This window comes from Melitaea cinxia, chromosome 28, assembly GCF_905220565.1.
Source record: "Melitaea cinxia chromosome 28, ilMelCinx1.1, whole genome shotgun sequence".
NCBI classification, from domain to species: domain Eukaryota; kingdom Metazoa; phylum Arthropoda; class Insecta; order Lepidoptera; family Nymphalidae; genus Melitaea; species Melitaea cinxia.
The window spans coordinates 5,189,734-5,212,452 of NC_059421.1; the positions used below are offsets into that span (position 1 = coordinate 5,189,734).

Consider the following 22,719-nt stretch of genomic DNA (forward strand, 5'->3'; position numbering starts at 1 on the left):
AATAATTAAAAACCAATATATATTAAAATTAAGAAATAATAATAATAATAATAGGTTGATATAAAATTATATGTATATATATTATAATAAAATATGTGTAAATACCGTTCAATGCACCCACCAGCTGCATGGAGAGTAATTTAATATACTAAAAATAACAAAAGATTAATAAACATGAGTCGTAACTAAAATAATTACAAAATCATCACTAAACTATTCATGTACTTACTATGAAAACATTTACATGTATATAAAGAAGTCTTAGTAAGATTACGCAATTTCATAGACAAAAAACTATTATCAAATAGCAGTAAATGCATCTATTACCTGTGCACATCGGGTAACACTATCAACTAGCTATCAATATCAATAAGTTAAAATAGCAAAAAAAAGTCATAATTTATACTAAGTAACGAGTTATTAAAATTAATATAAGTTAATACAGCAAATTAAATAATTAAATACCGATGACGAATAACAGGACTGGAGGAGATGCCTGTCACGGTGTAAACTGCAAAACACAAAGCTATTTCTTTAACCCCCGTTTTGGTCGAGATGTAGCCACCTTGCTTTCCGGCTGTTTCTGGACGGCAGTGGTGTTTTTAGACGGCGACTTAGACGCTTCTGTCGAACTGGATCCTGGGATTTTATCGAGGTCAGCCAGACACTCGGCCCGATGCCGCGTTCCGTCCGGGGTAATTACGAAGATTGTGCCTTCACGTGTCCAGCACCGACTGACACCAAACCTCTCTCTAGCCACAAGGAATGCATCATGACGAACCTTAGTTAAGAATTCTGATTGTGTGACACCAGTTCCTTTCAACTTCGTCTTGGCGTACCAGACTTTATCACGGACTGCGATATCCCTAAAGCGAACCACAATAGGACGCGGTTTCCCCTCAGATGGACGGCCTAATCTATAAGAGGTTTTGATGCTGGTACTAGAGAAATTGGCTAGGTTCAAATTCTCAGCAACAATGCCGGTAACTCGCGCCGATGTATCTTCACCCTTGTCTTCAGGGACACCGTGGAAAAGAATCAGCTTGCGCCTAGTCTTCATCTCTTGGCGGTCAATAACTAGGGTCAAAAATTCGACTTGCCGCTGGAGTGCTGTGAGAGCAGAAAGAATGAACCTTTTGAAGTTGTTGAAGTCAGCAGCCAATGATGTGGTAGTCGCATGAGGCGAAGTCTTCAACAAATCTTGCTGAAATTCATACATCTGGGCTTCAAATGTTTCAGTCAGAGATGCCACTGTGTCTTTCAAGGAATCCATATTGATAACGATGTTTAGGGGTGATTTTTAGTGAGAGGAATTACTTGCTGGTGGGTAATGGAACTTAAATATCACAATTAAACATAAATTGTACAAAGATTACTATTTTTAAATAATAAAAGTCTTGGCACAAAATTTTGTTGTTACTACTTATTTGACACCTACCCACGAATCATATGTATACAAACATTAATAGTCTGCAAAAAACTCCTTGGGTAATGTTTTTAACCGACTTCCAAAAGAGGAGGCGGTTCTCAATTCGACTGTATTTTTTTAACCGACTTCCAAAAAAGGAGGAGGTTCTCAATTCGACTGTATTTTTTTTTTTTTTTTTTTTATGTATGTTACATCAGAACTTTTGACCGGGTAGACCGATTGCGACAAATTTTGTTTTCATCGAAAGGTTTTGTGTGCCAATTGGTCCCATTTAAATTTATTTGAGATCTAACAACTACTTTTCGAGTTATATCTAATAATGCGTTTTTACTTGACGCTTTTTTCGTCGACCTACGTTGTATTATACCGCATAACTTTCTACTGGATGTACCAATTTTGATAATTCTTTTTTTGTTGGTAAGGAGATATCCCTAGTTTGGTACCGTGATAAGGAAACCAGGATCTGATGATGGGATCCCAGAGAAATCGAGGGAAACTCTCGAAAATCCGTAATAACTTTTTACTGGGTGTACCGATTTTAATAATTTTTAATTTAATCGAAAGCTAATGTTTATCATGTGGTTACATATAAATTTTATCGAGATCTGATGACTACTTTTTGAGTAATCTTTGATAACGCGTAGTTGCTTGACTATGTTTTCGTCGATCTACGTTGTATTACTTGTCGATGTAATTGAAGTCGGTTTTTTTTTCGTTTGCGAGCAAACACAATTATTAAATGTATGTTACATCAGAACTTTTGACCGTTTGGACCGATTTCGACAATTTTTTTTTAATCGAAAGGTGGTGTGTGTCAATTGGTCCCATTTAAATTTATTTGAGATCTAACAACTACTTTTCGAGTTATATCTAATAATGCGTTTTTATTTGACGCTTTTTTCGTCGACCTACGTTGTATTATACCGCATAACTTTCTACTGGATGTACCGATTTTGATAATTCTTTTTTTTTACTTTTTGAGTAATCTTTGATAACGCGTAGTTACTTGACTATTTTTTCGTCGATCTACGTTGTATTACTCTTCGATGTAATTGAAGTCGGTTTTTTTTTCGTTTGCGAGCAAACACAATTATAAAAACTGAATTATTCACTAAAAACATAAAGTATTTTGTAATAAAAATACCCTTTTTGCATTTTTATGAACACTACCTGATATATAAATTATTTTTTTATATTTACAAGCTACGAGCAACAGTTCCGAGAATTTATATATTTTAAAACATATCGAAGTATAATTACGAATAATTTACAAGATAATATTTAATAATGGCGTCTCGAGTCTCGAGAATGTTTCGTAATCTTCGATCGTAACGATTTTATTACTTTAATTAGTGAATTCCCATCGAATTAGATCATGTACGAAATTAATTCACTAAAACGCACACAAGAAAAAGAGAGATAAAACGGTTTATGCGTTTCGTACGTATTGACGAGAGTTTTGAACGTACACGGTTCCGTAGGGAATTATCCCTGTTAAGTATAACTTATTAATATCTATTATTATTGGTACGCTTTCATGTTAATGTAGAAAATAATATTTTTTGTTTACGTTAGTGCATTTTTGGATACAATTCTTATTTTAAGGAACCTTCACTAATATAATAAATTTGAAGTGTTTTTGAATTTGCTAATCACGGGATATGATGTTATTTTTTCGGCTTTTTTAATATTCTTGTTTGTTTATACATTTTTAAAAGAAAAAAGTTTAATATACTAAGCTATCAGACCACACCTCTCAAAAATAGTAAAGTAAAGTAATACGGAAAGAAATTCACGCTGCTTGTCTAGTCTATAAAAATAACACAATGCTAATTTCACGAATGCTATAAAGTATAACGCTTCAGCCTGTAATATCCTACTGCTGGGCATAGGCCTCTTTTTCCATTTAGGAGAAGGAACAGAACTTAATTCAACTCGCTGCTTCAATGCGGGTTGGCGTATATATTCCCTACTATGAGTAACGAAAATCTATCAGGTATACATGATAGCAACCGGGACCGATGGCTTACGTGCTCTCCGAGGCACGGTGGCGAGATCCACAAGGACTGCACAAACACCCAGACTACGGCAAACATCTGTATGACCAATACAAATGTTTGTCACGCCCGGGGATCAAATCTGAAATCGCCAGCGTAACAGTGACAGTGAAATAGTAGTTTTAGATAGTTTTAACAATTTTATGGTATTGTAAAGCTAACAGTTCAAAAACACTTCTAGTCACTTTTACTCCTATCACCGAAATGATTTATAGAATACACAGATAATATAGAAAATAGAGAGAAGTCTACGTTTTTTAAAAGTTTGTCGTTTCGTCCATGGCTAATTTTACTTTAATGTTGGAAGTCAGCAAAATGATATACTTTAAGATATTTTACGCCTTTATGAGTCATGAATTGATTTTCTATTATTATTATTACAGTGTATAATAGAGTGTTGAGGAATGAATTGTGGTCAACATCGTCCATGAATGGTGTGAGCAGTGTCCTCATACGAGCATTGCAATCTCTTTATAGGGATTCTAGTGCTCGTGTGAGGATAAACACACTGAATGGTTTAATATCGAAAAAAGTGTTAGACAGGGATGTCTAGCATCATCGTGGCTGTTTAATCTGTTCATGGACAATTGTTTGACATATTTAAAAGAGAATGAAAGTGGGTTGAGAATGAATAGGTTACTCGTCAAATGTCTTCTCTATGCTGATGACAAAGTATTACTTGCGTCTTCGGCCGAGGAGTTGCAGGAGATGGTAACTGCTATGAGTGGAGCTTTAGTAAGAAAGGGAATGAAGATGAATGTAAAGAAGACGAAAGTGATAGTGTTTGAAAGAGATGAGGCAGTGACAGACTGCAATATCGTGATTGGAGATGAACGAATTGAACAGGTGAATGAGTTTGTGTATCTGGGTTCAAAGTTTACAAGAGATGGAAGGTGTGAGAGTGATATTGAAAGAAGAGCGAATGCAGGAAACAGGGTGAATGGAGTTTCGCACTTCTTTATGAGCACTCGGAAGGTGTCTAACAAGGCTCGTTTGGCCGTGCATGAGGGTGTGTTGGTTCTGACACTCATGTACGGAAGTGAAAGTTGGGTATGGCAAAAGAAACATGAAATCAGAATAAATGCAGTTAGGATGAGAGCGTTAAGAAGTATGATAGGAGTTAAACTGAGTGACAGGATAAGAAATAGTGAGATAAGGAAATGTTGTGGTCTGAAAGAAAATGTAGTGACAAAAATTGAGAAAAGTATGCTCAGATGGTTTGGCCATGTCGAGAGAATGAGTGGAGAACGATTGACGAAAAAAGTGTATAAGGCGAGTATGAATGGAAGGGTTGGAAGGGTAGACCTAGGCGGACGTTCCGAGACCAAATAAGGGACGTCTTGAAAAAAGGCCAGGTCTAGAGTACCTTAAACCGAAGAACATGTATGAAGGGCATGAAAGTGGATGAGGCGAATTAAGTATGTAGCGATCGTAGCAAGTGGAAAGAAGTAGTCTCTGCCTTACTCCTACGGGATAGAGGCGTGATTATATGTATGTATTATTACAGTTTAATTTAGTTGTACCATTGTAATATTTTAACAGGCTTAGTTACTTAATTGTTAAAAAATCTGATTATTTAGTATTAAAATAATGTTTGAAGTAAAGTTTAAACCATTTGATATGTCATTAGACCAACTTCGACTTTTACTTTTATATTCCTTTTACCTAACTTACTCAACTTGTACTCAAGCTTAGCATTAATATTTTTGTATTTTAGGTTATTTAAATATTGTATTACGGAGCCCTAAAATAAATCGATGGGACGAGACTTATTATCCTCGATCTAAATAAACGAGTTCTGTATTTTTTTTAACAACCATGGAATAATTTTGATTGGATTGCCATGAACGTTTAATATATTTTATTTCGATTTAAATTATATCATATCAATAAATAATACATTAAAATTAAGATATAATTACTTATTTAGTAAATATAATAAAATCAAAGAGACCAATGTTTCTAAGAATATTTTGTGGCTTTTTATTTAATATTTATCTACTTGTTAATAGTTCTATCACTAATTATGGTTGATAACGTTAAAAACCTACTGTAGTAGTAGCCTAGTAGTGCTATGGATATATATTTATTTTGTCGCTACAACCTATCGCAGTCCCCTGATGGACATAGGCCAAGTTCGCACCAAATTTCCCGGTTCTCCGCAGTCCCCATCCAGTCCCCACCGGCGATACCTACTGAAGTTAGTGTATTTTTAAAGATACACAAGTATGCTATATGAACGTTTTTATTCGGACATGCACTATTCTGAGGTTCTGAGGTTCACAATCAATTATGCAGGTGTATTTTAATACGCATTCATTTTGTGACATTCCCAATAACATAAACACAGAATAGAAAAGCGTATCAGTAAAACTGGAAGTACCATAATTTATATAAAGTCCAATCAAGCCGCTTTCTTAATGAGCCATAAGTAATGGTATATGAGAATTCGTCTACCCATCTTAACTGCTTCCGGGATGCTGGATTTTGAAACCTATCAGATATATTGTCTCATATGTTTGTAAATATATGATTTGCATATAAATGATTTTTTTATTAACAATGATTAAGAGATGAATGAACTATTTGCATTATTTTTTATTTTATATTAAAATTCCTCTGCATCTTATGGAAAAAGGTATTCCGTTTTCCGTAACGTGATTAAATACTTTACTAATTAGTTAAAGAAATGGTTTGTGTGTCTTTGGGGATTGTGTTTTACGATCTTTTCAAATGTGGTTTTATCGCGTGGGTTTCATTTGTTTGACAAACATTAAAATGTTTTGATTTAGTTTCTTTAGATGGTAATTTAGATCAGTCCACCAACGCGTTTTTACCTGTGTACGAAACTCACATTGATGACACTTTTGGCTATTGCTACGTTCTAAATGTAACTTTTGCCTTGTTTGTTTGTATAACCTTCTTTAATAATAATATTATATAACTTTGTTTGTTAAAAAGTATCTTTATTGTTTTTCTTCGGTATTGTTGATTCAACAGTACAAATATGGTGACGCTATCTACTACGATTAGTCAGTCACTATATTTGTTGTCTGTTTCGTAGGGTAGTTTCACAATAAACACTGTTATCATTTAAATGTGAGCTTCTAATAATTTTATAAGACTGTATCGTTCTTATTTTGATTATTATTTGTTGAAGTACCGGATGAGCTTAAAGGTGCACCGATCTTCCGAATAGTTAATATTAATTTTCTGATTGGTCAGCCGCCATCTTTGTTAGGTATTGGCGGAATTGTTGTCCTTTAAACATGATAATTTGTAAGTGAAGAAGCACTATTTTTTAATTTTGGTCGGCTAGCGTTGCTGCTCGATAAGTGGCGTATAAGTGATTTGTGTGACAACTTATTACATGTAGTTAGAAGTGTGTATTGTGAATGAATAACTATAGATTTGAAGTGAGAAATAAGTGTTGCCTTGAGTGTTTTTAATTGTGTTCTACACTTATTATAGAAAGAGGTAACGTAATCTAATTGTAAAAAGTATTGAAGACAAAGTTACAACTTTGTTAATTTTTTGTTGACTCCTTTTTTCTTCTAGTGTACTCAAGTCTCAAGTGCTAGTCTGATAAAAAAAGGGTCACAAAGTAATTTACTGTATAAAGTTAAAAGACAGAAAAAATGACAATAACAAGTCATGAAATAAAATTGGTTGATACCTACCAGGCATTAATGCAATGCTAGATAATATCGAAAATTGTACAATTATTGTTCAATTGCCTTTTAGAAGTGCTACGCGAAAATATTCGTATCAGTTCGTGTGTTAGTTTTGGAGTTGTTTCTATGCAAAATGTATGTGACAATCAACAAACGATCATCGAGCAATCACTTGGTAACGCGGTTATAGAGCAATCGATCGCGCGATGACAGTGCATTTATCACAAATTGCCTGCAGGCCAGTCGTTTGGTTTTTGTTGTATTTTTATTGCTTTTCATAAATATATACATGATGTCTAATTCGATTTGTTGAGACATTTCGCTGAATGTCATATTTTATAAGTGAGTTACTATGAACTGACCGAAGTTTTAATTCCATTCGTATTCAAATGAGTTTCACTTAAAATATCGTAAAAGTACACATTGCTAGCTCGCCGGGCGTCCGCGGCAAACAATCGGAAAACTTTAAAAGACAAGCAACACAGAAACTGAAATTATTCCTGCGCGGACCAAGTTCTTGAAAACTTATTTATTTGATTAACTGGATGGTTAAGATTCTTGCTCATTTATTTGAAGAGTGAATTCTATAAATATAAAACTGAGGTAGGGCACTGTGGGAAATTTCCTGCTCATAATATGGAGCAGCCCGACTGGGGAAGTACCTCGACCTTACAGAAGATCACAGCAAAATAATACTGTTTTCAAGCAGTGTTGTGTTTCTGTTGGTGAGTAAGGTGAATAGAGCTCCTGGGGGGAACTTGCTTGCGATGCTTCTGGTGTTGCAGACATCTATAAGCTACGGTAATCGCTTACCATCAGCCGAGCCGTACACTTGTTTGCCGATCTAATTACATTAAAAAAATGTGCACTGTTACTATATGACCTCGTTTACATTCTTTACTTCGTATTTACTGTTCCGTCTAACTATACGTCGTAGATCGTATCGTCGGATCTTATTCCTTATAATTGTCATTTTACTTATGGCTGTAAGCGCTTTAATTACAAGATTCCATGCTGTTAATTATTATTAATAGGACAGATCGATAGTTTATAATAGCATATTAGTACCTATTACGTATAAATAAAACTGTCAGCCACTTTATTTGTGCTAGTTTAGGGTTCCATTTGGTAGATAGCCGCCGCATTGGCGCAACGGTCACAGCGATGGATTGTACCTGTTGCGCTTGTGGTTGCAGGTTCTATCCCCGCACATGACAAACATTTGTATTGGCCATACACGTGTTTGCCGTGGTCTGGGTGTTTGTGCAGTCTTTGTGGATCTTCCCACCGTGCCTCGGAGAGCACGTTAAGCCATCGGTCCCGGTTGTTATCACGTACACCTGATAGCGATCGTTACTCATAGTAGAGAATATATCCGCCAACCCGCATTGGAACAGCGTGGTGGATTAAGCTCTGATCCTTCTCCTACATGGGAAAGAGGCCTATGCCTAGTAGTGGGATATTACAGGTTGAAGCGTTGGTAGATAGCAAAAAAAAAGTTTTGCTGTCGATGATGATAATGATGAAGTGATGAATAATTAAATGAACATATTTATAACTATTTCACACCTCAAATTAAAAATAAAAAGCTAAACTCGCAATATTCATAAGCTTATTTTTAATCTAAAATATTTATGACTGTATTTTTCTGTATTTTTTCTATTATCTCTAATGAAACGTTGAAGGACGGAGAATTTCATAACGTTATTTTCTTTACATTTTCTAGTGAGAATAACTTCAGAATTATCTAAAGAGTTCTTGATTTAGTGTTTGTAAATTAATCTAGGAAGGCTAATAGAGTTCTAGAAGCTTGTTTGCTTTGATAATCGGATTTAAACGCGAACACACTTTTGAAGAAATATTCTGATACACATTTTTAAGTTATGAAATAATGAATTTAAGTTTTATATTTTTTAATATTACATGTTTAAATAAAATTTAATTTTATTTAAAATTAAAATGTCTACTTCATGAACTGAACTTATTAAATGTTTAACGCTGATTTTTAATAACTATATAGATATATGTTTTGCCGTGGCTGTCCGACCCTTCTCCTCTCATATGTAGATGCCCTGCACTGGGAAAACAATGTAGATCAATTCTTCATTCAATTTTTTTTGTAGACATTATAATTAGGATCATCACTTCACTTCAGACTAACGCAGTCCACTGCTGGACATAGGCTCCACAATTTCGCGTCAAAAATGGCGTGAACTCATGTTTGTTGCCCATAGTCACCACGTTGGGCACGCGGGTGGTGACCGCAGGCGCAGGGCTATATATAATAAGAATAATTATTAGCTAATAAACGTTTTTCAATTTAATGTTGGTTAATGGTTCGTTTGATTATGATCAAGTAGGTACTTTAATATGACCCACTTGATATGTTTGGAATTTTTCTTTTAATTATATCCTCTAAAGTGTTACTCAGGCCATTAAAAATAATCTAAGAGCTAGTGATATATCAAATATTAAAATCCTGTAAGCCGTTTAGGACGTAGTGGAAAACATAGAAATCTACGTAGATACACTCGAAAAACATCCCCCCCCCCTTCTGCAGTCGTCTACAAATATACTCTGTTTTAAGAATATTTTATTAAATAATTGTTATTTTGTTTCAGATCACCCCAAGATTAAACGAAAATAGACATGGCGCCTAAACACCATCGTAAAAATATACGATCACTCATCAGATAGGGAAAGTCGAACTTCCTTTCAAAATGTAAAAATAAACTCCGGATATCCCTATGTTTAACTAATATTAGACTACAATGGTCGACTACAAAAGTAGACTACGCGTGACGAGTAGATGTGTGCAACCTTTGTTTCTGTTGTTGCGGACTTGGGTTTGTGTGTTTGTGTTTATGACATGTGTTTGTGTGTGTGGTGGTTACGTTGAACAGAAGTTTGCTATGGAGCCACAGGATCAGGTGAGTTCATTCATTTTGAGATATTTATACACTAAATTTATCTTCATCTATTTATTTACTTGGTATTGGTAAATGAAAACTGCCAAACACAGGATACAAGTTTTTTTTTTTATGTCTCTAGGTCGTACAAACAAGCGTACGGCTCACCTGATGGTAAGCGATTACCGTAGCTTATAGACACCTGCAACAACAGAAGCATCGCAAGCGCGTTGCCGACCCGATCCCCAATCCCCCCCCCCCAAGAGCTCTGGTCACCTTACTCACCAACAGGAACACAATACTGCTTGAAAACAGTATTATTTTGCTGTGATCTTCTGTAAGGTCGAGGTACTACCCCAGTCGGGCTGCTCCATATTTTGAGCAGGAAATTGCTGCTGTGCCCTACCTCAGTGGCCCTTCTACGCAACTTATAGTAACAATGCTTTTTACTCAAAGGATACTCGATTCTCGCCTCAAATATGAGTGTATATATTTGTTTATTAGTACTTACATTCGTCACAAAAAAATATCTAAATAAACCAGCTGTTACCTAAAGACAGGCATTGTATTACTTTAAAACAGGCAACCATATCTATATTTATGTTATTTATTTGCTAAAATTTAATGAACGTAAAAACTTTAAGTTATACATATGTATCCCATAATTGATTCCGATTGGCAATTTCATTATAACTTCCATGATCAAGAATTGATATACATTAATCGTTGCTATACGACTAGTGTTGTGTGTGACAGTTCCTCAACCGCAGTCTGATTGGAAAGAACGGAACGCGATTTATCGCCTTCCTATTCAATTAGTATAACAAGTGTAGTCTATTTCAATAGTAGCATTTTCATAATATTTGGGTTATTGCTTAATCAATAAATACATTTTTGAATAACTTTTATGAATGATAGAAATATATATCATTATTCGTTTGGTTTAATCAATTTGAATGGCACTAAGAAAACACAGATGGTTATCTTACTTACCATTAAGATGGAGAATTATTCTTTCACACTTAGGTGAGAAACATGCAAACACTCAGCCTGATTGTAAGCGATTACTGTAGCCAAACTGCTCTCATAACTTGGAACATTAGGCTGTTGTCGACCGTAACCTCACCAACAACACAGAGTAAGCCAGCTTTTCCTACCTTACTTAGCACTGGTACATAACACTACTTGAGGCTGTAGCTATTTTGGGAGCAGAACTGTTTTGCTGCTAGCTACCTAAATCAATGATGAAAACATTTGAAAAAGCAGTTAAGTTTTGTCATATCCGTCTTCTGCTATACGTTCTTTACTTTTTGATCATTTTGATATCGAGTTGATTAGATCACAGCAAATGACTGCTGTGCTAGCATTTGCTCGTTTAACCTACGCTTAATGTTTTTATAGGCCAAACATAGACATGTTTTTCGCGCTCTGGACATTTTCGATCATGTTGTGTGTGTTCCCGGACTCCTGATTTAGAATTCCACCCTACTAGGTTTTTTATTATTACTAAAATCTTACAAAGTTGATCGAACCGCTCACACACCAATATTTATTATTTTTGAAAAAAAAAGGACTATAATATACCCGTCCCATTGTCCTAATCCATATATTCTCAAGTCGAACCCAAAAAGCACTTGTAGATAAACATTTGTCTAGGACAAGAAAAACATAGTATGGCTATTCCCTGATTCTGCGGTAAAAGAAAAACGGGAAACTCATAGTTTTCGATGTGTGTACGTATATATTAAGTTTTTTCTCTGTCATGTTAAAACGAAAATATTGTGTTTTAACAAAGCAATTTTTTTTAAACATACACACATGGTCGTCTGTCTTAAAGACGAGAAATTTTATTCTTGTTTCTAAAGTACTTATGGCGTGCAGTCTATATATATAAATAAATGTTTGTCTGTATGTCCTTTACAGAATCGTAAACTATGCATTTGATCATGTCATGATCTTCAGCAAAGTGTTGTGCACGAGCCTACAAACGTTTCTGAGTCGGTATGACCAAAAAAAGGGTAGCATCGCCCGCAGGGTACACCTAGTGACCTATAAATAAATACAGTTGATCACAGCTAAATAACACTGCTTGTTCCTGTGGTAAGGTGGGCAGCGCTCCTGTGGGGGTCGGGGGGGTAGAGTCGAGATGTGGTCAAAGTCAAAAATGAGAAAATTACATTATTTTATTTAAAGGGTCCCATAATAAATTATAAATCCACTATCACATAATTTCGAATTCATATAACAATATGAGTAACTGGTATTAGTATTTTAAATCTTTTTTGTTTACTCACTGTCATCTGTTTATAAGGTAAGCAAATTAATCCTTATGTTTTTAATTAACTTTAAACAAAAGAGAGAGAGAGAGACCTATGACCTTAAAGAGAAAATCAGGGTAACTACGCGAACGTATTAGACAAAATTAAACTACATATATATACTTAGAATATAAAAATTTAAGACCGGATATCCAATGTAATATATATTCTACTACAAAACTAAAATAGTTCTCTAATACGCCAAAATATATATACACTAACATATACTGCACACACGTACATAGATCAAACTACAGACACGTAAATAATTATTCAGTATATTTTATGCGTGTGTGCGTCCGTGATTGGTTGCGGATCCTGTACAATTTGTGGTAAATATTTACGACAACTCGTTTCGGCTTATGTTGCTTTGCCCATTTGACAAGCGATAACTTTTCATATAACTAGAATATATTTCAGAACATTTCCAACTTGGTCGCCTATTAGCGTTGTTACGTCAGTCACTTCCCTTACTAGAACGAATTTCCTCCACACGCGTACACTACAAGTTTTATAGTTCACGGTACTAACTAAACTAATGAATGAATATGCAATTTCTTCGTCAGTCCTATGTGTAATTAACTTTAATGTGTTATAGTTTTAAATTTAAGTATTACAATTGTTGTTGCCTATAGTTTCTATTGTTATTAATTAGTTTAGTTTTTTATTTCTTTTATTTAATAAATTTGCTTTCACATCGCATTCAGCCTGTACCATTCCATTGCTGGCCATAGGTGTCTTTCTCCGCGTAGGAGAGGGATTGGAGGTTAATCCACCACGTTGCTCCACTGCGGGTTGGCGGGTATGTTCCCTACTGTGAGAAAAGATCGCTATTAGGTATGATAACAACCGGGACCGATGGCTTAACGTGCTCTCTGAGGCAAGGTGCCAACAAGGATGGATATCCGAACCGGAAAGGAATATTAAAGTGCTTTTTTTATTTTATTTTTATTTTAAAAGTAAATAAATATCATATAACACACACACGGTCGTCTGCTCCTATGGTAAGCAATTTAATGCTTGTGTTACAGGTAACAGCCGACTGTTATAACTAATTTTTTGATAAACATACATAGAAATAATACATATATAAATATGTAAATGCAAGCATTATATTACACCCAGACTCAGGCGGGAATCGAACTCGCAACCCCCAGAACAGAAAGCCACTAGTAGCTTTTAGCAAAGCCACTATAAACTGCGCCAACGGGCTAGTTATTCAATGTTTATACAAAAATCCATTCCAAGCGAGGTTCAAACCCACAAACCGTCGATGTTGCACCACTACACCAGACACGGTTGTTATAAATATATATGTATAATAAAAAATAATATGTCAAATCTTATTTATAGTAATTGTGGTGTATATTTTTAATAGTAAATTACCTCATTGATATTTTACACTTATTGAATTTTTACTAAATATAACAAAATTTCATTTTTACGATTTTTTATCAAATGCTACGCATGCAATAGCTTAACTTTGACAAAACAATATTATTTTTCAGTGAGTCTAAATCGAAGTATTTTTATTTGTATCCATTCCTGGAAAATATAAATATTGAATACTTAATTAATACGTTAAACCGTATAATATCTACTATTTTTCGGGTTTATAAATGCACTGCACTAAACTTTTGACGTAGGTAGGTTAAATTATCCGTTTGGCACTGAAGCCATTGCTTTCAATGAAAGAATATTTCAACAAACGCACAGAACACTGATATTAGTGTCACAATGAACACCGAGATTGGAATCTAGTGTCCCCAAACATAAATTTGATGTATACACTGATTTCAAAATGCGACACTCAAATCAAACAAACTGGATTGAAAGAAAAACGTCTAAACAGATCGCGTTGCTTCCGTTTTCAAATAACTGTACCATAAATCCTCTTTGATTCCCGATGAAGATAAAACAAAACTAATATTAAAATGTCAATTCTAAAAAGGTTCTACTTTATTTGATAAATTAATAAATTTGATAACATCCAGATAAGGACGTGTGACTCGAGTTAGTTCATTTTTACCGGTCAAGATGATTTTAAGATAATGCTTTATTAATTTATGTTAAGACTACGCTTTGGGTGGGTTACTTGACAGGGCTTAATGATTTCCTATTTGGAAATATACAGCTAGGCGTTTATACCTAATAGTCAACACGTATATTATCTAGTAGGTAGTTTGACGCCTTCGATTTCCTGTAACATAGAATTTGGGTGGCTATTTCTCAAAAACCAAAATTTTAAATAGTTTTATACAAAAGATATTGTTTAAAGTATTTGGGTAATTATAACATATCATCGTTCAGCAGATTACTTTTAGCGCACGTAAAAAAATATACTGTTATTAACAATAAAAAGCATTTTATGTATTAAGTTTTATCTGACTCGCTTGTTGGCGCGATTGGCATCCTGATTTTTGCACTTAATCGGGATGTAATATTCATATATGAATAATAAATAATGTTTATTTTTCCATAAGGAAATTAGTATATATGTCATTATTTTAGTATTAATTATTACCCAAATATAGTAATATGTAAATCTGTCATCTGTTACCTCACGACAAAGTTATAAGCATACCTACCTTAAAAACAGACGACCTTGTTTGCATGTTAAAAGTTTAGTAAAAAAATGTAACTAAAGTACGTTAATAACCTGTTATATTTTGTTTCAGACTGCGGTAATGGGCTCCAGAGTGACATTGCCATGTAGAGTTGAAAATAAAGCAGGTCAATTACAGTGGACGAAAGACGATTTTGGTCTAGGTCTGCACAGGGATCTCAGTGGTTACGACCGGTATAAGATGATCGGTAGCGACGAAGAAGGTAAGTTCAAAATAATTATATATTATACTACTATACTTTGTAGGTGGTTATCGCATTAAAAAAATGTAACTTAGTGTGGCTTAAGTATCAAAATTTTTATAGCCATTACTCATCACTTTATTTGACCTTAACTGAAAGAAATATTTTTCAAATTGGATTGCGAAATCTTTAGATAAACCACTGAGATTTTAAATAAAAATGTAAGTGTAGATCTTCAATAAAAAGGCGAACGCAAATATACATTTTATCAATCAGATTAATAGTTACCGATAAGATTAAAGTGCCAATATATTGTTTGAGTTTAAATTATTTTTTAAGGTATAAAAGAGAGATTTACTAAAATATTATTATGTTCTTACTGATTTTAAAATAAGATATCGTAAGATTTTTTTTTAGTAAAAACCGTAGAATGCTTAGTATAGTAGTAGTAACATCGTACTACGATATAGGAGTGAAGCAGTGACTCATCTGACAAGACGTTTAAACTATTCGGTAGTCTGTGTACAAATTTTTCAACAATACTAAGAGTATTAAAAAAAAAATGATAAAAGCAAAATTCTGTATAATATCCCAATTTTAGACAAAGCTCTCTTATTAAAAACAAAGATGTAGAGCTTAACGAAGCTAAACTCATACTGTAAATAAAGCTCGTATACCCAACATCGAGGCATCATAAATAGCTGGTGCATAGAAATTAGCGCATATAATACACTAGCCGCGTATGTTGTATGTAATTTTCAAGCGATTAAATTAAACACATTATGTTATTAAATTTTAACTACCTCGAGAATTAAAACTGAAGATTATGCGGATAAAACTAAAGAAATCAGGTTTAAACTGGTTCATACTGGTAAATGTATATATGGTTATTTCTTGTAATAACTAGTTAGACTAAGATTTAGTCTTCATCTTATATTGCCTATACGTGTAATTACTACGGAGAAAACTTCAACCATTCCATTTAAGTTATCGATTAACGTGAAAACTATGGAATACACTTACATGAAAATAAGTGTAAAAAAATATTAAATTACTTAACTGTACGTAAAAACATAATGAAATAGTTATAATAATGTAGTTTTGTGGTTTTTATTGAGGTAAGTTTAAATTTTGATGTGGCAGCACAGTGTTGGCAGTCCTTTTAGAAATACGAGTATATAATTTTGACAAAGGTAATTATTACTTACTAGCTTCTGTCCGCGACTCCGTCTGCGTGGAATAGGAACAATTCTGTCATAAATGATTTTTGCAAAAGTTTTACTGTTTACGCAGGGCACGCAGTGGGAGCTCTCAAAAGGAAAAAAAAACCGATTTTGAAACATTCTTCATTGGTACTCCACTCCTTTTGGTCTTAGCGTTATGATATAAAGTCTATAGCCTTCCTCGATAAACGAGCTATATAACACTGAAAGAATTTTTCAAATCGGACCAGTAGTTGCTGAGATTCGCGCGTTCAAACAAACAAACTCTTCAGCTTTATAATATTAGTATACTTAGATTCTTAGACTTAGATTAAAATAATAATTTGGGACATTAATATAGCAAAAATTCTGTAAACATTTTAAATGCCAAATATTCTGCCATCTTAAATAAATATTCATTTAAATCAATAAAAAAATCTTACTTCTCGTTAGTATTTACAAATGTCAGTAATTTTAAGATTTTATTACGTTTTGTGTTACATTATTAACCGCAATTATTCCACAGCTTAAAATAGCAGGGATTAAAACATTGATAAATCCTCCTCATTAGCTAAACTACACTTGATTTACAAACCAAATTATTGCTTAAAATAAATCGCGTCAATATATTTTAATCTATCTTGTTTTCTTTTGTCTCTTGTTTTAAAGTTTATTTTTATTTCGAGAAATTCTTAATTAACATAGACGACAGATGTATTTGAAAGTTTTAATGATATTTTCTATTAAAAATATTTTGGGTGCCAGAGGAATCACTTATGTCGTTAGGTTACTTATACGTGTTTCTTATGAGTTATGAGTTAGTAATAGTTCACTTTCTAAAGGTATTGGGCGGTACCGTCGGGTAGTTAAACGAAGCATGTACAAGCTACAATCTATTGGTTAGGATCCACAGTAAAATGTCTAAGTATTAACCGGAGCATAGATAGGTAGGAGCTAAATATTTCTGAAATTTTAAACTAAAACTGTTCTTGAATCCGAACAGTCGCCAAAGTTTACCCTTTTAGGTGAATTCTAACATTTCAGCTCAAATACGACCCTAGATATTCGTCTAAAGATAACGTGACTAGACATCTACGAAGGAAGTGTCACAGTTAAATATTTTATAAATAAACTAGCTGACCCCGCAAACGTTGTTTTGCCATATGTGCTACCCCCTTAAGCCCCCCCCCCCAAAAAAAAACTTAGGGATATGAAAAAATAGATGTTGGCCGATTCTCAGACCTACCCGATATGCACACAAAATTCCATAATATTTTATTAACCCCCTCAATCCCCCCCATTATAACTGAGGGGTATGAAAAATAGATGTTGTTCGATTCTCAGACCTACCCAATATGCACACAACATTTCATGAAAATCGGTCAAGCCGTTTCGAAGGAGTTTAACTACAAACACCGCGACACGAAAATTTTATATATTAGATAAAAATTAATCTATACATGTACTTATCTATATAAATAAAAAGTGATCAGCGAAATGTATGTACGAGCATACCTTCTAAATGACTGCACGGGATCGGATTTTATTGTTTTCGTCATTGTCAGGGTCAAGTAAAAAAACAAAAACAAATAAAACACGTACGAAAAAAAAAATAAGTCGGCACAAGGTTGGTCGTGTCAGCTAGTAATTATACAAATTTACTATACTAGTTAAGCTCGCGACTTCGCCCGCGTGGAATAGTGAATTTGTACAGCATTTTTTGGATATATCTTTTGTTTTACTTTGGACATCAGAATGGTTCTAATATTTTGTCTCTTGTCGCAAACTTATAAAAACATTACCCTTACATATTTCTTTACGATCTTTCATCCTCTATTCCCCGTTGTTATTTTACACCCTTGAGGGTAAAACTTTGACAACCTTGAATGTCATATTGATTTATATCCAATCAGCAGTCTAAAAAATAAGTTCAAGCTTCTAGCTCTAAAAATGACGATACTTCCATACAACTTTTCATCCCCACCTTTAACTCCTTACACCCCTTTTTGCATTAAAAAGTAGCCTATCTCCTTTCTCAGGCTAAATACTATCTGTGTACCAAATTTAATTTTATTTAAATCCAAATTTAATTTAAATCGGTTCAGTAGTCTTGGCGTGAAACCGCAACATACACACAGTAAGACAGAGTTACTTTCACATTATAATATTAGTAAGGATAATATAATAATAATGCTTTTTTTAATTGTCAGGCTTAGAAACATATTGCAACTTCATATAAACCGCCTAGTAAGTGGTCTTTTTCAAATACAATCTTGTCATACAACTACACTGCAGATATAGTTTTATTTAATGAACCACCGAATACATTTTAAATCTCTTACAAAAAAAATAAATAATCTAAAATGTAAATCTAACGTTTTAGAGTTCAGTGGTTAGTTAATAAGTTTAATATAACAAATAGATTGACCTAATTAGAATTCCAAATATTGACAAATTCCATCGTGTGATTTCTGCATATAATCCATTAAACTGTATTTATATTGACTAAGGGCCAATTTCATAAATAGCTGATAAAATTTAACTGCCATACAAGTTTCTGATAGGACATATTTATGTTGTATAAACAAATATACTTTAAATACATCATGAAATACAAAAAAATCTAATCAAAAATAATTTAGGGTAAAACCATAAATCTAATCAAAAATAATTTAGGGTAAAACCATTTAAAGAATAAGGTGGGAATCAGTACGAATCTATTATCAGAAAATTTGAGAATAGGAATATCTGACAGATAAAATGGAATTCGATTGTGGAACAGAGTACACACGTCAAAAATGTCTATCTGTTATTCAACAGATGAATGTCTGAACTTTATCAGCAATGATGATATTTATGTAACATTGATCCTAAAGTTCGTTAGTTTATCTCTAACCTAGTTATAAGTGTAAATTACCATCATCATAATCATTCCAGCCTATTGCAGTCCACTGCTGGACATATGCCTCCACAAGCTCGTGCCAAAAATGCGTGAACTCATGTGTTTTGCCCATAGTCACCACGCTGGGCAGGCGGGTTGGTGACGGCAGGGCTGGCTTTGTCGCACCGAGGACGCTGCTGCCCGTCTTCGGCCTGTGTGTTTCAAATCCAGCGGTTAGACGAAATGTAAAATATATAATATTTTAATATTGTTTTCTTGGCAGGTGATTACTCTTTGGACATCAGAGAAGTTACGTTGGAAGACGACGCCAAATATCAGTGTCAAGTCAGTTCTGGTTTAAGAGGTGAGTTCTAACTTTTTTATTCCATCATTAGTCAGTATGTGTACTGTGTGGCTACGGTACTAAAGAATATAGCCACCTCCCTTCCCGTGAGTGTCGTAAGAGGCGACTAAGGGATAATACAGTTTCACTCCAACCTTGGAACTTAAGAAGCCGACCGATGGCGGGATAACCATCCAACTGCTGGCTTTGAAATACACAGGCCGAAGACGGGCAGCAGCGTCTTCGGTGTGACAAAGCCAGTACTGCGGTCACCAACCCGCCTGCCCAGCGTGGTGACTATGGGCAAAACACATGAGTTCACGTTATTTTTTGCGTAAACTTGTGGAGGCCTATGTCCAGCAGTGGACTATATAGGCTGTAATGATTAGTCAGTATTAATGGCTTTGACTACTGTCATGATAAAAGTCTACGAAGCAGACAAATTAATGCCTGTATTGTAGGTAAAAGATATACAAGTTTAAAATATTTCATTTAAATGAATACATAAGTGATACAGTCGATGTGAGAACCGACCTCACAGCTATTGGAATGCAAAGCAAACTGCATCAAAAGGCCAATCAAAATCTTGAAGCAATACCATATGTTCCAAACGTCGGCTGCACAAGCATCTTTTCTCTAAAAGCCGGCAACGCACCCCCACTTCTTCTAATGTAGATGTCCATGGGCGACGATATCCATTTAACATCAGATGGCTCCGTCTGACCACATTTTATATATAAAAAAGCTGTACCTTGCGCGCGTTGCTACGCTTTTTTCGTTGGTCGTCTTTGTGGGTTCATGCACAACACTTTACTGAAGACCATGACATGATCAAATGAATAGTTTACGATTCTATAAAGGACATACATACGAAAATTCGTTTTTATAGATATAGTCTGAACCTCTTGCTTCATTTGAACAGTTTCAACGAAACATCTTCTGTGAAAAACGAAACGTTCTAAATAATAGGAGGATCTTTACTACTTCTCGTAACTTGGATACAAAAAAAAGGTTTTCGTTTCATCATAATGACACGGACGTCCAAATTACATAAATACGTTTTAAGACGTCTCACGATATCTGTTGTTTGTGAAACAACACGTTAATTATAATGCTGTTGTTCAAACAGCCTCTTGTTAACGTCAATGGTAGCTGTATAAAAAAAATAACTAGTAATTTTCAAGTCAAGCCACGAGCGTGGTAAATCATTTGTTTTTCAAAGTTATAGATGTTTCATATAACGATAAATTACGGTGAGCGATGGTATTGTGTAAGTAATACTTAGAAGTGGTGTTATATTATAGTTGGTTCTATAGGTCTGATATACTTTTGATGCTAACGACCTTTCAAGCAATTTCGGTATAAGTTATTATGATATTAAATATGATATTATTATTATTATTTTATGTTACAGATCAATTTATTGGTTTTATTTGTTGCCTATACTCTCTATCTTTATTGTAGGAAATTTTTAGTAAAAAATAATAATAAAAAAAGTTTCTTAGGGTGTTTATTTTTAAAGTACTCTACAATTACAAATACGTAATCATAGTTTAAAAAATTAAGAAGACCAAGCGAAATATTTAACACGTTTATAATAATAGCATATACATTAAGAACTATCCTCTTATTTACTATATTGCTAGAAACATATGTAATTATTTTTGCGCTAAAATAAACAATATCAATCGTACTCGTAAAAAAATCGTAAATATGATTTATCAAATGAAAAGCGCTCCCAAGTTGTAACAATTTTCAATATTTTCTTTACACAACTATTGTTTTCCTTTTTCGTCCAGTATCGAGAAATTGTGTTTGCTTTTAATAAATTGAGAATATCGCCGCTAGTTCCTTTGTGTGTCTTTTGATAGAAACGTATTATTAAGGAACAACCCTTCACAAATACTCTACAACTACTCAGTTCTATATAACAATTATTATTAACTGTTAGTAAGGAAATATAGGCGACGAAGATACGTGAATGTATTGTAATTACTGTGGCAGAAATGGCGTGATAAACGTATAACAATTAAATTTAGATATTGTGTACAGTTTATAGATTATTTTTTATGAATTTTTATTTCTAACGAAGGAGACTTAGATACTTTCCTGAGGAGGGAGGCGACCTTAGTGTTCGAGGGAGCCTCTCAAGAGTTACGAATCGCGTCGAGCTTGAAAGGCAACCGCTAGCGGTATCGCGGAAGTGCAACTGTGTCCCTGTGATTCCGCCCAGGCGTGTCGAAGGAACACCCCAGAGGTTTTAGTCCGTGCGACTCGGACATACCCTCCAGCTCTCCTGGGCTGTAGGCATCCGTTAGGGATTTCCTCTAGGTAAAAAAAAAAAGACTTAGATACTTAGTCTAAACCAATTCGTTTGTAAATAAATCAAAATAAGAATGATATTTTCTCATTATTACGGAGCGATTTTTAGTAACTAATATTTTCACAGTATACTAACATCGACGCCATTTTATTATAACACATTTAAATAAGTAAACATTTCAAAGTATAAATAATTAAAAAAAACCGGGGTCAAACATCACAATATACTTACAAATGGTAACTAAATACATATAGAAACAAATAATTAACTTATGCTTATAAGATCCATAGCATGCGAGGGTGACAAATTGATTTTTTGCGGTGCATTTGCTATTTCGTGCTTAATTGTACGGTTATTAATAGTCACACATACACAATATGCGAATTTGTTTCTCGTGCTTGCTGTATTATGTACCTTTTTTTATACAACTAGATCGACAAAAAAGCGTACGGTACACCTGGTGGTAAGTGATTACCGGAGCTTATAAACGACTGCGACACCAGAAGCATCGCAAGCGCGTTGTCAACAGTATCCCCAATTCCCCCAGGAGCTCTGGTCACCTTACTCACCAACAGGAACACAGCACTAAGCTAAAATAATACTGTAAACACATTATTATTTAGCTGCAATCTTTTGTAACGTCGAGTTACTATCGAAATTTCCTGCTGTACCCTACCTTAGTTAAACCTGCAATTAATTTTATTATATAACTAGCTTCTGCCCGCGACTTCATCCGCGTGAAATAGTTACCTGAAAAAAACCCCGATTTTTTAAT

General features: G+C 34.1%; 1 protein-coding gene across 1 annotated transcript in view; it reads left to right on the forward strand.

Annotated features, from left to right (window-relative positions):
* Positions 1 to 9,931: 9,931 nt before the first annotated feature.
* Positions 9,932 to 22,719, forward strand: part of LOC123667555 (irregular chiasm C-roughest protein-like) — a 69,431-nt gene continuing 56,643 nt past the window's right edge. The window contains exons 1-3 of the mRNA XM_045601438.1: positions 9,932 to 10,090; positions 15,066 to 15,216; positions 19,562 to 19,642. Coding sequence (XP_045457394.1) covers positions 9,932 to 10,090; positions 15,066 to 15,216; positions 19,562 to 19,642 — 391 coding nt within the window. The remainder of the gene's footprint in view (positions 10,091 to 15,065; positions 15,217 to 19,561; positions 19,643 to 22,719) is intronic.